Here is a 17,628-nt window from a genome sequence, read left to right on the forward strand (position 1 = left end):
TTCTTTATTATGTTGTCGCGATTTCATTGGCTAAAGGTATTGTGTTAAAAAATGTAATAACGGAGTTATTGTTATACCTTCCACCATAGGATAAGGGTATAATAATTTCGTCATTCCGAAATATTGATCTGAGACCCAACCAAGAAGGCTCTATGAAAAAAGTCCCCATAAAATAACCTCCCAAAACCGATCGGGGTGATTTTCATTCCTATAAATTTTTGTTATTTTATAATGAAATTGAGATTTAATGCGACTTTTGGATCCCCAATGCAAGTACGCATGCACTTCAATCATACTCGCATAATGAAATCAAAAGATTGTACTAAATCTCAGTTTAACAAAACATTTATAAGTATGCATTGTTTATAAGTGCCTACTTACCAACAACCAACTAGTTTGAGGATAAATGGTATCACCGTCTTTCTCATATCCTGCTCGAAATCCCTAATAAACACCTTTGGCTTCCTGTCAAAAATATTTTCTTTGATATATAATAGTCAGTGCACTTCAAGCGTACTCGCATTATGGATTCAGTTCATAAATTATTTGTTTATACCCACCACCGAAGGATGAGGGTAAATTCATTTTGTCATTCCGTTTGCAACACATTGAAATATCCATTTCCAACTCTATAAAGTATATATATTCTTGATCTGCGTAAAAATCTAAGACGATCTAGCCATGTCCGTCCGCCTGTCTGCCTGGAAATCACACTAGAGTCTTTAAAAATAGAGATATTGAGCTGAAACTTCGCACAGATTTTTTTTCCTTATGCAGGTTAAGTTCGAAGATGGGCTATAGCGGACTATATCTTGATATAGCCCCCATATACACCGATCCGCCAATTTAGGGTCTTAGGCCCATAAAAGCCGCATTTATTATCTGATTTTGCTGAAATTTGGGACAGTAAGTTGTGTTAAGGCCTTTGATACCCACCTTCAATTTGGCCCAGATTGGTTCAGATTTGGATATAGCTGCCATATGGACCGATCTGCAGATTTAGGGTCTTTGGCCCATAAAAACCACATGTATTATCCGATTTTGCTGAAATTTGGGGCAGTGAGTTGTGTTAAGACCCTCGACATATATCTGCAATTTGGCCCAGATCGACTAAAATTTGCATATAGATGCCATAAATGCCGATTTCTCGATTTAAGGTTTCGGGCCCATAAAAGGCGCATGTATTGTCCGATGTCGCCGAAATTTGTGACATTGAGTTGTGTAAGGGCCTTTGACATTCTTCTTCAATCTGGCTCAGATCGATCCAGATTTGGATATAACTGCCATATAGACCGATCTCTCGATTTAAGTTTTAGGGCCATAAAAGGCGCAGTTATTGTCTGATGTCGCCGAAATTTGAGACAGTGAGTTGTGTTAGACCCCTAGACATATTTCTGCAATTTGGTCTAGATCGACTAACATTTGCATATAGCTGCCATATATGCCCATCTCTCGATTTAAGGTTTTGGGCCCATAAAAGGCTCATTTATTGTCCGATGTCGCCGAAATTTGTGAATTTGTGACAGTGAGTTGTGTAAGGCTCTTTGACATTCTTCTTCAATTTGGCTCAGATCGGTCCAGATTTGGATATAACTGCCATATAGACCGATTTCTCAATTTAAGTTTTAGGGCCATAAAAGGCACATTTAATGTCCGATTTCGCCGAAATTTGTGACAGTGAGTTGTGTTAAGCTCTTTAACATTTTGCTGAAACTAGGCCCAAATTGATCCAGATTTGGATATAGCTGCCATATAGACCGATATCTCGATTTAAGATCTTGGCCCCATAAAAGACGCATTTATAATCCGATTTCACTGAAATTTGACACGATGGCTTATGTGAGGCTTCTCGTGATATAACTACTAAAATGATCAATATTTTGTCATGCAATGTGGGCCTGTATCTCATCTGACATGTTGCAAAGCTGCCAATCGCAAAAGAATTAAATGAGAAGATTTAATCAATAGGAAAACTGTGAATGGACAAAGAAGAATTATTATTACGAAACATGTTTGTGTTTTTCAACTTTTTTGTGTCTTTCATTTCTCTAAAGAAATAATTTCTATTCATTGCAACTCAAAGCCATTTCTTGACGAGTATGACGAGTTATATGTCTATTGCGATCGTAATTGAGCCAGAACCACTGTGGTTTGCCAGTCGTTCTGGAAGAATTCGACACTTGATGGCCAGAATCGTTGATCCTTCGAATTTCACAATCAGCTCATTATTCACCTCATTCGTGTATGTTATGGCAGAAGATTTTGTGGCAGATATCTCCAAATCCCTTGCAGCATAATATGGTCTTACAATCGTTCGCATATGGTACGATCTCAATGCCGTCTGTAGGGGGTGGAATGGATGATAGGTAGGAGCTACAGAGTACCGGTGGACTCCCTGAGTATACGTGGTTTCAACTTCGTCTCTGCTCATGTCGGGCGCAGTTTAGGTTGTTCGTTTGTGAGATTTATCGTTTTTGGATTGATGTTATTTTTCCGCAAAATTTTAAGCCCAATCAGATCGATTTCTTGTGAAAAGCTTTACAATTGGTCGTTTAAGGCGTAACCAAATGATTTTTCCATCTGCAATTGGTTATATGAAAAAATCATTTTATATGAGGATAGGCAGGATATACAATCTTCTTTTTAATACATTAAAATATTTCTCGTTGTCGAAGTACCCGTATTGTAAAAAACTTCAACATTTTTAGTCAATCTCGCAGCAACAATGCTAAGATTTTTGAGTAGTTTCATTGTATTTTTAAAACCTTTTAAAGGTATGTTGTGTGTGGCCTAATGTGCAACCCCAGCGCCATCTGTTGGCGGATAGTGATAGGATCGGTTAGAATTCGCCTCTGCCAACGAAAGAGAAATCCAGCAGACACCAACTGACAACTAAAGCTACCACCATAGGTTTTGCTGGTGCACACTGGAAGTCTAAATTGATGATGGAGGTGAATCTAAGCCAAGCCGGCTGGTGATCCAAGGAAGCGTCTATTTTTTGGATTGGGACTTGACAGCGTACGGAGGTGGAACCATCGTCAAAATAAAAAGTGCAAGTCAAGAATTTCTAAAAATTGTATGTTTATTGAAAATTAATACGACAAAAGAATGTGAACAATATTAAGAAAAAGGCTGAAATTGAAAACAAGTAACAACATAAATCTATTTAAGGACAGTTTTTAAAAGAGTTTAACAGGTAGTGGCAGTTGCCCAACAATAAAATATTGAGTGCACTGTGTGTTATGGTTCTTAACTATAATACACACACACAACCAAAACTCGTTGACAGATACACTTCCACTGACGGTACACTACCTGATAATTATATTATGGCTTTTCACGCAAACAACTGTCAAACTCCAAATTGTGAATGAAAAATGTGTGAAAAATTAAAATATTTTTTTAGGCTTATGACTTATAAGTTGCAATTCTATTGTAGTATGATGACAGGATTGTGTTGGTGCAAAATTTCACACCTTATTCTAGGAAAATTTATATAAAGTAAAGTCACTTGTCCAGCTGATGGAAATTTCCAATTTCAGAGTTGTATTCAATTCTCACTAGAACGTCAAGTGCTTGTTTGAATTTTGAAGGTTTTCTACATTTTGTTTCTATTTTCACTTTTTTTTGTTTTAATTTATAGTTTGAACTTTTATAATGATAAGTCTTTTAATCTTGTTACTGCTACACATGATATGCAATTTGACAGTGTTAAGAAATTTGACAGCCCAGTGGGAATTTGCGCCACCTTCTCTACAGGGTTGTATAGTTGATTTCGTTGTTGACGGGCTAGTGATTTTACTTTTATAATTCTACCAAGACCTCATTCAATTCGGCTTGTGTAGCACTTTAAAGTGCAATTCAGATGTCCTGGATAGAATTTCAGTGCAAAGTTTTATTGGATTATTATCGCCATCGTGCGATAACAAATAATAATAACCGATTAATCGTGATTCGCAATATACAGAACTAAAATTTACTATATATAGCACTAATATAAAGCACAGCTCATATACTCGAAGAACTCTTAATAATAACGTTTTGTCTAATTCTAGCTAACCCCCATTTGCGTTTGAAAGAGCAAAACAAAAACCAGCCTAGAGTTGGCGGGCGGCAAATGTCGATAACGCAGCTTCAAAATCGATTATTCGATTTTTTTACCGTTGACTTTTTGTTTCGGTTAATCGAAAGTCGAGTTTTATTCTCTAGTCGTGTTATTCAAAGGAAAATTCAAGGAAAAATCTCCTCGAAATTTGTTTACTTTTTCAGCAATTATAATTATTGCATCAATGAACTGGGTACGAAATTAATTGTCTTGTTGTGTGTGGCGAGCGATGCTCTCTTTTGTTTGTTTATGCCAATAAACATATGTGCGTTTTGGTTAACCAACTACACAATCAAAATGAAATAAAAAGAGTAAACTTAATGATTTACGTACGAACTTGGCCACCATGTACACAGCTACATACATACAAATGCATACATGGTGGTATGGCACCTACGAATTAATGTATTTTTCTTCTGGAAGAAGAATGCGTGGAGGTGAACATTGAAGAATTGGAATTTCGGAATTTCCGAGTTTGTTTCCTTTTACACGTCGTCTTTTAGTCTACCTTACGGCAATTTCAAACGATCGTAGTAAATAAATATTAAAAAGTGTATCTGAAGGACAGCGGGCGAGCGATTTGAGTGTTTTACGCAAAAAGAGAAACCCCTTTAATAAAGTCAGTCATTGCAGAAAAAAAGCAACTGAAAAAGATCCATCATAAGTGAAATGTTAAAATATAATGAATAAATGATTGTTTGTGTAGTGTTATTTCATCTCCATGACAATGAGATGGTAAAAAAATCGAATTTAAATGCGTGGAATTGTGTTTACTACGACAAATGACTGCTTCCTTCTTCTCCACCAACACCACCACCAGCACAACTGTCATCACCTTCTACTCCTCCTGCTTCGGGTATAGTAAGTTGGACTCTATAATTTAAGCTCACATCTCCCGATTGGCCACTCATCCGTCATTTACATATAAAATACATAAATACATTTTTTTTTTAAATTTTGATACAATTGATACATGAAAAAATCAGCGTAGTTTGTGGTTTAAAAAAACATCCATAACTCCGGCGAGAAGAAGTACCCATCGCTGCTGCAGCAACCATATGTACACGCATACAACACTTCGGCTGTTCTGTCTAAAAATTTGGAATACAATAACGATAGAGGCCATAACAGCGATTTGTGTCGTAACCGAAGTATTGATGCAGGTCTTATGTTCCTGGGAATAAATATGTCTTGACATTCCGAATAGTTCCCGACAACGTACTACAACAAACCACATATGTACATGCATACATACGTCCATATATGCTGGCTGTGGTGTATTTTATTGTTATGCAGTTTGTACGTTTCCTAAAACAAAGTGCTATGTTAGTGGTTGTTGTAAGCGACGATGACTTCACCCTCTAACCAAAAATGTTTTCTTGTCGACATTGATGATGGTGATCCGAAAACCACCTACGTACATATGTAGAGGCGTTACAGCATTGTTTGTAGAAATAGCAAAATAAATATTTTTTAAAGCATTTGACAAATTTTTAAAAATTTTTCGCCCATGAATGGAAAGAGTTTTGTTGCTGTAGCCACATTTGCATTAGGAGATGACACACCCCTCCTCAAACTCCTATGAAAGAGTAAGTTCGTTCCGGTCCAAAGGGCCGATAGCCGCGGGAACTGGGTGGCCATTGTTTATTTAAAGGCGCCAATACCCCGCCTTGTCATATCGACCATGATGGTGGTCACTGAGTATTTTATGCTAGAGCCGGTGCCGCCCGGCCTCTCACTGAGACTCTCCGCTCGATATTGAGTGTCCGCGACAGCCGTTGCAGCTACTCCGTATGGAGCATTCCACTATTCGCAACCTGTGGAAGCGCCCGGTAGCTCGCAGTTAAGCTTCCCGTAACATGTATGAACACCACACAGATCGGACCTCAATGTTCCAGGCTGTTTGGTGCTCATGGCAATCGGTCCCTTGGACCGGAACGAGCTTGCTCACTTATTGGAGTTTGACGAGCATCGCTAACTCCTTGTTATGGTACTGGAACTCCTCTTGCAGCCACTGCTTTTCCGCGATTGCCTTTGAAGCTATTCCGTATATCTACGAAGCTTTCTACTATCCGTAACATGTGGACCCGATAGCTTTCAGTTGAGCTATCCGTGATAACGACAAAAACCACACAAATCGGAGCTCAAAACTCCGGACGGTGTGGTGCTCACAGTTATCTCGTGTATGCCGGGAAGGATATTGATCAATGTATATGTGACTATATAAAGAAGTCGATGTTATTTATGTAACATTTTCGTAAAACTCTTTAGTGGATCTCGTTTAAGAAAGAGATAAGCCCATTTTGGCGAACAGGAAAATATGTATTGGGTTGCCCAAAAAGTAATTGCGGATTTTTTTAAAGAAAGTAAATGCATTTTTAATAAGACTTAGAATGAACTTTAATCAAATATACTTTTTTTACACTTTTTTTCTAAAGCAAGCTAAAAGTAACAGCTGATAACTGACAGAAGAAAGAATGCAATTACAGAGTCACAAGCTGTGAAAAAATTTGTCAACGCCGACTATATGAAAAATCCGCAATTACTTTTTGGGCAACCCAATAGTTCATTGACAGCTTCACCTCTAATGTTATAAGCGCCTCAATTCAGTGAACCACTCTAATGTAATGAGCATCTCTAATTAGCCCGTTATAGCCAAATCAATACCTTCCAGTTGGCAATGGCGAATCCATTTTTTTCAAAGGAGAGACTTGTTACAGAAGATGGTTAATTTTTACCAAAATAAGTTCAAGTCCCTCCTGTCGGCATTGAAATCGTGTTATATGCGGTGGATTATACCATCATGGCATCACGTTGATTACATCTGTGATAGGGTTGGTCTTGCTTTTCAATCTTGCTTTTTACTTCGTTGCAATAAACTTGAAGATATCAAATCTTCTCATCCACATCATTTGTAAAGAGGAAAAGGGAATTACGACTACCTTTGATTTTAATTCCTCAGTGTACAACACACTGCTGCACTGGACAGTTTTTACAAGTCTTCTGTCCATTTCATTACACATTGTGACAATGTCAGGTGTAGGAACACATTGAATAAGTCTCGTGTCTGGAGGTTGAACAATACATTTCTGAAGCATAATTGCAAATGCAAATTTGCCCATGGACATTCCATTAAGGGACAGGGGTAAACTTCTTACATATCAATGAGTGCTGTCCGATTTAAGTTTAAGCTCAATAATAGAGGGCCTCCTTTTTATAGTCGAGTCCGAACGTCATGCCACAGAGCTACACATCTTTGGGGAGAAGTTTTTACATGGCAAAGTACCTCATAAATGTCGCCAGCATTAGGAGGGGATAACCACTGGCGAAGCGACATAGGCGGACGTGCTAACCTCTGCGCTACGGTGGCCTCTAAGCATAATTGGAGATCATAATATATCTACTAAATATCACATAAAAGAGTCAAATGACACATTTTCCAATCCCATGCAGCCGGGTGTTTGTACCGCATTGACTCGACGGAGTCCCTCATCGTCAAGACTGACGTCTCAGTGCACAACACAATACTACAACACCAATAACAAATTTTATACAAAATATTTTGTGCCCCAACATACAATAGAAAACTTTGTAGTGGAAAAACCCTGTAGGAAATGTCAATAGTAAATCTATATTGACTTACTATTGACTTTGTCACAGTACTCAAGCCCATGTTTTTTGCTATAGACATTTTATATGGGCTTGTCATTCAGAAGTCAGAGTGACATTGTCAATGGCAGGTCTTTAGGGAATATGTAGAGACATTGCGGGATAAATGGGGTATTGTCAATAGTATGTCGGTAAGGACATTATATAAAAATTTGTAATAACTTAGTTGGTAATTTTCGAACTTTTCACTCAATTTCAAAATATGAATATGGCTTTGAAATTAGTCTAACTAATATTTATTTATTTGTTTAAAATATATATTAAATAAAGAAAAAACTGTTATAAAAGGGAAATCTTTGGACAGCTGCCAAATAATCCATCAAAAATTGCTGTGTCCAAATACCTGATGACGCTTTCGCTCAGCATTTTTACCAAGAATTGTCATCGTCTGCCGCGTCTATTAAGTACAAACAAGAAGTTCAAATTGGTTTCTAGAATTTGAATCAGCTTAGTTATTTATTCATTTAAAGTTTTTTGCCTTTTAGGGCAAAGATCATTAAATTTCACAATTTTTGTTTGTTTCTCTTTCGAGATGAGCTCAATGATCGGAGATTTTCTTTGCAAATGGAAAAGGAAAGCCAGACCACACAACATACACCAACCACTATGGGACACGTTTCGTCTTTGGTTAGAAGACTTTTCAACCATATTTGGTGTGATGGCTTCAAGAGTCGTGCGTTGATATGTTGCATTTGTGTCGTTTTTATTGCAAAAACGCCCTTATGATACAAATACCCCATTACCCACACTCGGCAACACTGTCTATAAGCTGTAATTTTTCCAATGACTTCCATGGTTGGATATGATTTCGTGCATCTATTGGAAGTTGTATTGATGGCTTGAAAGCTAGACAACGGCAGCAGCTCTCGCTGTTGCTCCGCGTACCCAGGTTCGAATCCCGACCGGGCTCTGCCGAATTGTATCATTTCAAGTTTTTTGCCTGTTAGGACAAAGATCATCAAATTTCACAATTTTAATTTGTTTCTTTTTCGAGATGTGCTTAATCATCGGAAATTTTCTTTGCTATATGGAATTCAAATGAAAGGTATTCGGTTGCATGTCAGGACTAGTATTTTCAATGGGCAGTTTGCTTTTCGTGAGGGCCATAGTACGACTGCACTTTTGTTACATCTTACAGACAACATACGGTGTAAGGTTAATGCTAGTAGGTGCTGTACCTTTGTTTCCTCAGACTTAACGAAGGCTTTAAATTCTGTTTCTTACGCCATTTTTATGAGGAAACTTAGAGAACAGTTTGATTTCTCTCATTGTTTTATATTTGTGTTTAATTTAAAAGATACATACATTTCCTATTATTTAAACAATGCAACACTATGTTTATTGACAATTTGTGCATTATATATTTTATTTCATACGCGCTTTGTCACTTCTAATGCTGACCATTTCCTCATTAAATATTTTTTCAGTCTAGGTGAGATGATCGTTAATTATGCATTCAATGATGAGTGCTAATAGTAATAACAGGAGTTCCAGAGATAATTTGCATGCCATGATTAGAGTTTTGGCTAAAATGAAAAATGGTATGAATATAATACATTTGAATGCCCAGAGCCTACTAAAGAAGATTGATGAATTTCGCTTTATTTTTGTCGGATCCAATGTTGATTTTATATGCGTGACCGAGACATGGTTCAGAAGCGACATGCCTGACGAATTGGCTAAGCTTGATGGTTACTATTTATACCGGGTTGATAGACAAGGACATGCAGGGGGTGTGGCCATATATGTTAGGAATGGTATTGCTTCTAGGATACGACTTGTTTCAGACCCGCAGGATAATATGGAATATATATTTATTTCAGTCGGAAGAGACAATAAAACGCTTTTGATCGGTAATGTCTATAGGCCGAATAAATTGGTTCGCACGGATGAACTGATGGAGAAAATACATGAGGTTTCTATGTCGTTCAATGAAATTATCATCACAGGTGATTTCAACTCGAATTTGCTTTTAGATAATAACTTGATTAGTGACTTTAATACATATGGCTTACATTCTGTTAATTCGGATACTCCAACTCATTATACAAATACATCTGAGACTCTATTGGATCTTTTTCTTGTTGGGTCAGTGGATAAGGTGCTGCTTTATGACCAACTTTCTGCTAGTTGTTTCTCCAGGCATGACATTATTTTCTTAAATTATAATTTTACTATGGAATACGAGGATAAAACTATTTGGTATAGAGACTTTAGACATGTAGACAACGAGAACTTACTGACGGATCTGCTCTCAGTGGAATGGAGTGCGATATACCACTACGTGGATGTGAACGAGAAAGTAAGATTTCTTGAAGAGAATGTGATCCGCCTCTACGAGAGATACGTGCCTTTGAAACGTAGGGTTGTCAAATCAAGGCAGCAGCCCTGGATAACCGGACGAGTGACTGAATTGATTTCTAAAAGAAATCGGGCTTACAGTAGGTGGAAGAGGTTCAGGACTGAAAGACTCCATGACGAATATAGAACACTCAGGAATCAGGTTGTAAAGGAGATCCGGGAGAACAAGATGTCGTTCTATGGTGAAAGGTACAACTCTGCTGTCACTTGCAGGCAAAAATGGGGCGTGATCAGAGACATTGGTATCGGAATTGGAAAGAAGACTGGCGAAGATGCGAATCTTTCCAAACCCGAACTTGATGATATGAACCGGCAATTTTTGGCCATTAATGTACCGTTTGCGCAAGGTAATGTTTACTTGGGCGGATTGCAGACTGACGTGAATGGCATTGACGAGCAATTCAGATTTCGACTTGTTGATCAATGTGACGTTCTGGAGTCAATTTTGAGGATAAAATCCAATGCCACAGGTGTCGATGGTATTGACCCTAACTTTCTGAAACCAATATTACCGAATCTTTTACCATTTATTACACATATATTTAACTATATACTTCTGTCATCGATCTTTCCCAGTGGCTGGAAGAGGGCAAAGGTTATTCCGGTACCTAAGTCCAATAATGATTTTAGACCAATTGCGATCTTGCCATTCTTGTCTAAGGCATTTGAGAATATTGTGTATGATCAGATAAATACATTTTTAAACAGGAATTTCCTTTTATCAGATAGGCAATCTGGGTTTCGTAAACGCCGTAGTTGTACGACTGCACTTATTGATGTAGTCGAAAATATTAGACGCAATATTAATGATAACCACGTAAGCTTTCTTGTCCTATTAGACCACTCTAAGGCATTCGATTCCGTGGATCACACGATATTGGCATCTAAACTTACAACCTTGTTTAATTTTGACGACACAGCAGTTCGGTTTATTGCATCATATCTGGACAGGCGCACACAGGCTGTTTACTCTAACGGTATGATGTCTGATTTCTTGGAGCTTACTCGTGGTATTCCTCAGGGTTCTGTGCTGGGACCACTATTATTTTCATTATATGTCAATGATATTGCAAGCATACCTGATGGATATGACATGCACATATACGCTGATGATGTGCAATTGTGTTTCTCTTGCAGGACGAGTGATACAAGGTCATATGTGGCGTGGATTAATTTGCAGTTAATTGCCATCAGTGATTGGGCAACCAAGAATGGCTTGAAGTTGAATCCTGACAAGACGAAGTGCATTGTTATCTCGAGAAAGTCTATAGATACATTGTCTTTGCCTAGGCTTGCCTTAGGTGACAAGACCATAGAGTATGTGCAGACTGCAAGGAATTTAGGGGTATTATTTGACAATACTCTGTCCTGGAATAGGCATATTGAGTTGGCTATAGGACAGATTTATGGTATGTTACGGACTCTTTGGTCTATTCACCAATATATTCCATTCAGTGTGCGTCACGCAATTGCTCATGCCTATTTACTACCTAAACTTTTGTATTGTTGTGAGATATACGCAGAATGTGACTACGTCCATAAGCGTAAATTAAAAGTAGTTTCGAATGACATTACACGATTTGTTTATAGTATCAGACGTGCGGATAGTATATCATCGGCTTCTAGACAGTTTTATGGGATGGAATTTGAAAATTTTTTGAAATTTCGTGCACTGACTTTCATGCATCGCTTAATTTATACACATGAACCCAAATATCTTTACGACCGGTTGGAAATCTCACGATCTTCTCGAACCAATTGCATGGTTCCACTGCAAAGTAACTACTTGGTATGTGACAGACAATTTTTTGTTTACACCATTCGTCTCTGGAACGCCCTCCCAATCAATTTAAGAAATAGTCCTAATGAAAAGAACTTTAAACTTAAGCTAAAACATCATCTCACTTAGGAAGTAATTTAATTTTGACCCTTTAAATATTAGCTCACATTTATTAATATATACATCAAATTACACTAATAATTATTTATCTTCTGTATAATTCTTTAATCATTAATTTCTTTGTTTATACTTAAATACCTATGTAATAGTATTATTTTTGTGAAACTATTAGTTATTGACATATATCGGATAGTACTGTAATTTATAAGTAATGCTTGTTGTACTATCATTACATTTTTATCAAATAAATAAATAAATAAAATAAATTCCGCATGTAGGCTAGTGATGCCGTATTTGTGTGGTAGATTTCAGTTCGTGAGTATGAATGACAGAGTTTCCAGTCTTCTTTCCTTGATCTTGGGTATTCAGCAGGGATAATTGTTGGGACTACTTCTTTTTATAGTTTATGTTAACGATCTTTTCAGAGGCCTATATAATGCTCCTTGTAGATTATTTTTATTTGCTGAAGATATTTTACTTGCCTTTAGTGGCGATCATACAGCCCTCGATACCTTGGAGACTAGTATTAATACGTCCTCTAATCGTGTTCTACAATGGACTTCAAGTAATTTGCTGACGATATTTTACTTGCCTTTAATGGCGATCATACAGCCCTTGATACCTTGGAGACTAGTATTAATACTTCCTCTAATCGTGTTCTACAATGGACTTCAAATAATTCGCTATTTATAAATCCACGAAAATCTAAGGCAATAGTGTTTGGTAGCCAGAATAGTATAAGTGTCTCGGAGTCATTGTTGACAATAAGCTAAGTTTCGAGCCCCTTGTGAATATCGTGACAAAGACAGTGTATAGTACATTGTGTCGGATCTATTCTACGATTATATATTTACCTACATGGGTGAAGGCAAGATTGGCACATGCACTTCTGATGCCACGAATTTTATATGGACTTGAAGTGGTGGCCGGAACGTTTGGTCGAGAGTTGTTAAAGATAAATATTATCCTTCGTTTTATTTCGATACGGCTGTCGTACGTTTCGGTTTAAGCACTGCCGAGGTAGATAAAGATGCAGAATATCTCAAAGTTGTACAATAGTTCCCAACTTTGTTCATTTTCTATATCAGTTCGGGTTTACATGGTTTTGTGGGAGTTGATATCATCCACTTTGTCTTAGGGATATTTAAGAGATCACACGATAGAATGTCTCCTTGTCTGAAACTTCGTTTGGTATTGAACGGTTCGGAGAGTTTCTTTACTATTTTATCTGAGGAGCGTGTATCAGCAAGCGTCATCCTCAGACATGCCCTCAAATACCTTTGAATGTATAGGGCTGTCGAAGGCGGCTTTATAGTCAACGAAAATATGGTGTTGATTTGTCGTTCTCGGGTCTTTTCCAGTATCTGGAGCTGTGTAAATATCTGGTCTATGGTGGATTTAGCAGGCCTAAAGCCACATTGATAGGGTCCAATTATTTCGTTGACTTTAGAATTTAATCTTTCACACAGTACGTTCGATAGCATCTTGTATGCGATGGGGAGGAGAGATTTTTTCTCTATAGTTGGCACATACTATCTTGTCTTGTCTTATTGTTTTTCAGTTGGTTTATTGCTCCTTGGACCTCGTTTTGACTAGGTGGTACACATTCTATACCATCATCAGAGATTGATTCTGCGCTATACTCATAGCCACCATCATCGGATACCAGGAACTGGGAAAAGTGGTTGCGAATCAATCCCATAGCAGCCGATTGTGCGTACGGTACAAGGGTGCGTGTGTGTATACAACACACTGCTACAACAACAGGTTGCACATGTAGCCTGCAATTGGAGTCGGGGAAAATCAGCAATATTGAGTGGAGATTCCCAGTTAGAGGCCGGGTGGCACCGGCTCTTACTTAAATACTGAGTGCTTATGATACCCGATATGACAAGGCGAGTTATTGGCGCCTTTAAATAACCAATGACCATAACGCTCCGGTCTATAGGACGATCAGTCCTATGAGGCTTGACGAGGATCGCACCTCCACATACCAATGTGGCTACAACAACAACAACAACATTAGTTTATATCAACAACAAACTCACAAATTCCTTATCGCCTGCATTTACATATATACAGTTTTTTTTTTAAGAGTTTCAGTAAAAATATAACAAACCACATTGCAACATAGTGTAATTATAGCAATAATCTTTTTTAAAAAGAAAATATATGACTAATGCACAACTCTTGTAACAATCTGAAAAAAAAAAAATATTTTTCCTCTCTTTGCAGCCACATGAATGACAAGAGCAGTAAGCAATTATGCTTGAAAAGCAAGAATTTTTCGTCTTTAGCAGTAATATTGAAAACGCAGAGGAGAAATTCGAGAGATTCGCAGTTCATATTGCGATCTTCGTAGTGCAACATTTGAATTTGCACGAGTCATAGTAACAATTGACCATCGAAACGGATATTGTCACAACAGTCGCGAGCCTTAAACAAACACGATTGAGTATCGTTTTCTCGTAATTGCAATGCTGCTGATTGGCGCCCTGGCATTGGGATTAGTTGAGTCGACAAATTCCAGTTTGGGAATAAATAGTTTACCTTCGAGTACGGCGGCTAGTAATAGCATTGGGGCCGGTGATGGAAATGCTGTGATGGACGGCGTACCTTCGGCCGTTTCTATTTTTTTGCATCCCACAATGAATGCTGCAACAGGAACCAATGGAGGCGGCAGTGCCGGTGGAAATGGCGGCCTCATGGTAGCAAACGGCGGTGCTATATCCTGGGACAGTAATGCCACAATACGATCAGCTAATCCAGGAGACTGGTCAATTGAACAGTGCCTAATATGGCAGAGACCCCACCATATGTACTTTCAGCTGGGAAATGCCTTTTTGCTTTTGGCTTTTTTAGCTCCTCATCGGCCTTTTGGAATTCTGTGGCTGCGATCGATGCTAGTCGTAGCAGCTGTCTTGCTAGCCATGTATGGCTATTTGATTGATTGCGCTCAAGACATTGTACTGTGGTCATCTCTGTTCTTTGGAATTAACACAATATACCTGATAATAGCGTTATGTAGACTTCGGCCTGTACGTTTTGAACGAGAAATAGATGCGGTAAGTGTGTGATGTTTTTAGTGTTAATTTTTTGAAAAAGCAATATTTATTGTATCCATGTTGGGCCTTATCCCAAGTGCCGCAATAGCAGAGGTGGCAGTACCAAAATGTCCCAATGCAAATTCCTTATCGCCTGCATTTACATATATGCAGTTTTTTAAGAGTTTCAGTAAAGATATAACAAACCACATTGCATCATAGTGTTATTATAGCAATAATCTTTTTTAAAAAGAACTTATATGACTATCCCAAGTGCCGCAATAGCAGAGGTGGCAGTACCAAAATGTCTAAATACATATAAGGCCAGAGAGCTATCTTAGCTAGGTATCTTTGTTTGGAAGCAGATCACTCATGAATGTGTTACACAAGATCAAGTTTCCTCTCTTTGCTCGGCATCTTTGTTTGGCAGCAGATCACTCATGAATGTGTCATAAATTGTATACAAGAGTTTCCTGTGTTTACATACTGGCCACTGTGCAAAAGCTCGAAAACAAAATGAATGAATTCGTGCAAACGATATCACTAAATAAATTAATAGCACTTTATCAGCAATCCATCTTTCTTTTTTGGGTGTATCAATTTCGCAAACAAGCTATTTAAATGGACATGGTTACTCTATTTATCTAAATGAACCAGTATTCAACAGTTGTTGCTTTTTGTTCATTGCCTTAGTTAACTCATTTCAATGTCAGCTTTTATAGTCCAGACTGATCGACACTTTTTCATAGATAAAGTCTATTTGTTCTTGAAAATATCGACGGACCTTAAACAGACATGCAAATACCGCGCTTTATTATAAAATCGCTACCCAATTTGAAAATTAATATATTTTTTTTGTGGTTTTAATGATTGATTTTTTTGTGATGGAAAAAAATACTTAAAAGTTCTATGAACTACTGAAGGACCTAGTTCTGTGAACCGAATTGCGCTATTACCCCTATTAATGACATTGTCCAACACTATTATCAATTCTATGATTTTGTTGACGAAATTCAACGCTCCGGGAATGAAGTATCTGATCACAGCCCTCAATGTGACTTTATTGTATTGTAGTCATACTCGAAATGAGATCAGTGCTAGGTATGGTCTAGGTATTAAAAAGAGAGAGAGAGCGCAATACTACCATCTTAACACCTCTTCCCACGGCCTCTCACTGAGACTCTTCGCTGGATGTCCACGACTGCCGTTGCAGCTACCCCGAATGGAGCATTCCACCATCCGCAACCTGTGGACGCGCCCGGTAGCTCGTAGCTAAATTTCTCGTAACAGCAATGAATTCCACACAGATCGGACCCCAATGTTCCAGCCTGTGTTGTGCTCACAGCAAGCATATTGGGACACTTGGTGGTCGGAACCATTTCTCCATCGATCATCATATTCTGCTCATTATTCATCTCACGCGAATTTGTAGTGAACAAAATGTGGCTGAAAGAGGCAAGTTCGTTGAGGTAGACGTTCAACCTGTCACAGATGTCATCAATGGGTGGAGGGCTTAATGCCATGATCCATTCGTCCGCATATGATACGATCTCTATGCCGTTTGGAGGCGGTGGAATGTAGGATAGGTAGAGGTTAAACAGTTCCGGAGATATCGCCCCGTCTTGGGCAACTCTCTGTTTCATTCTACGATGCTTCGACTTCTTATCCCTTAATTCTGCAGTCTTTGAAATCCATGTTGATGCTCGGCGAATGGAAATTCTACTACGAGGCTCGGGAGGAGTGATGCCTCAAGCATCTTTGCTACTAATGAGAGAAGGTAGATCGGTCTGTACGACACCCCCTTAATCGGGTCCTTTCCAGGCTTCAGTAGCGGCAAATCTTCCAGACATAAGACTGTTCAAAGACAGGTTGAGGACAGTTGTAAGGTACTTGACTCTAGGTAGATCCAGAATCTTAAGCATCAGTATAGAGATTCCGTCGGGCCCCAATGGGATGACTTGGGGTCGGGATAAATAAATAAATTGTGATGGATGTCCTTCGGGTCGGAGACCACGGATGCGACGAATGGCTCTCCTCCTAGTCCTGCCACTCTCGGAATCCGCAATTAATTGGCGGTTGAACAACCGTCGCTACTCTTCGGAAGTGACTGACATTCTGTCGTCCCGTCTACCGGGGTTTGAGCGTGGCATAAAGTAGACCACAGCTTTCCTAAACCGCTACCTAAGTAACATTGCTCCAAGTGTTCCAGCCCCAAATTCCGCTTATGTTCGTTGACTACCCTCTTTATTTCCAGATTCAGCTCGCTTATTCTGGGATTAGTGGGGTCCATACAACGAATCCCATTAGGCTCGTTTGCGATTACTACTACCTGTGCCGGGAAATTGGGCCTCACTTGGGGTATTCGACCGATTGGTAAAAAGCGAGCGGCTGCTGCGTTAATGAGGTCCCGGAATTTTCTTCTCGTCGATTTTGCCCCTCCGACCATTGAAATTCAATTGCAAGAAAGATACACTTCCCGGCACTGGCCATGGAATATTGGGGCTGGGATGCTGCTGTTGGCAACGAGAGAGGTCGGAGGGTCACATAGT

General features: G+C 38.7%; 1 protein-coding gene across 6 annotated transcripts in view; it reads left to right on the forward strand.

Annotated features, from left to right (window-relative positions):
* Positions 1 to 4,187: 4,187 nt before the first annotated feature.
* Positions 4,188 to 17,628, forward strand: part of LOC106087549 (blood vessel epicardial substance) — a 75,683-nt gene continuing 62,242 nt past the window's right edge. For 3 of the 6 annotated variants that reach the window (XM_059366255.1, XM_059366256.1, XM_059366257.1), the window contains exons 1-2: positions 4,188 to 4,966; positions 14,271 to 15,100. In XM_059366255.1, the coding sequence (XP_059222238.1) occupies positions 14,513 to 15,100 (588 nt within the window). In that variant the 5' untranslated portion in view covers positions 4,188 to 4,966; positions 14,271 to 14,512. The remainder of the gene's footprint in view (positions 4,967 to 14,270; positions 15,101 to 17,628) is intronic. The other 3 variants (XR_009397914.1, XM_059366253.1, XM_059366254.1) reach the window with 2 other exon arrangements.

The sequence above is a fragment of the Stomoxys calcitrans genome, chromosome 4, assembly GCF_963082655.1.
Source record: "Stomoxys calcitrans chromosome 4, idStoCalc2.1, whole genome shotgun sequence".
Classification (NCBI taxonomy): domain Eukaryota; kingdom Metazoa; phylum Arthropoda; class Insecta; order Diptera; family Muscidae; genus Stomoxys; species Stomoxys calcitrans.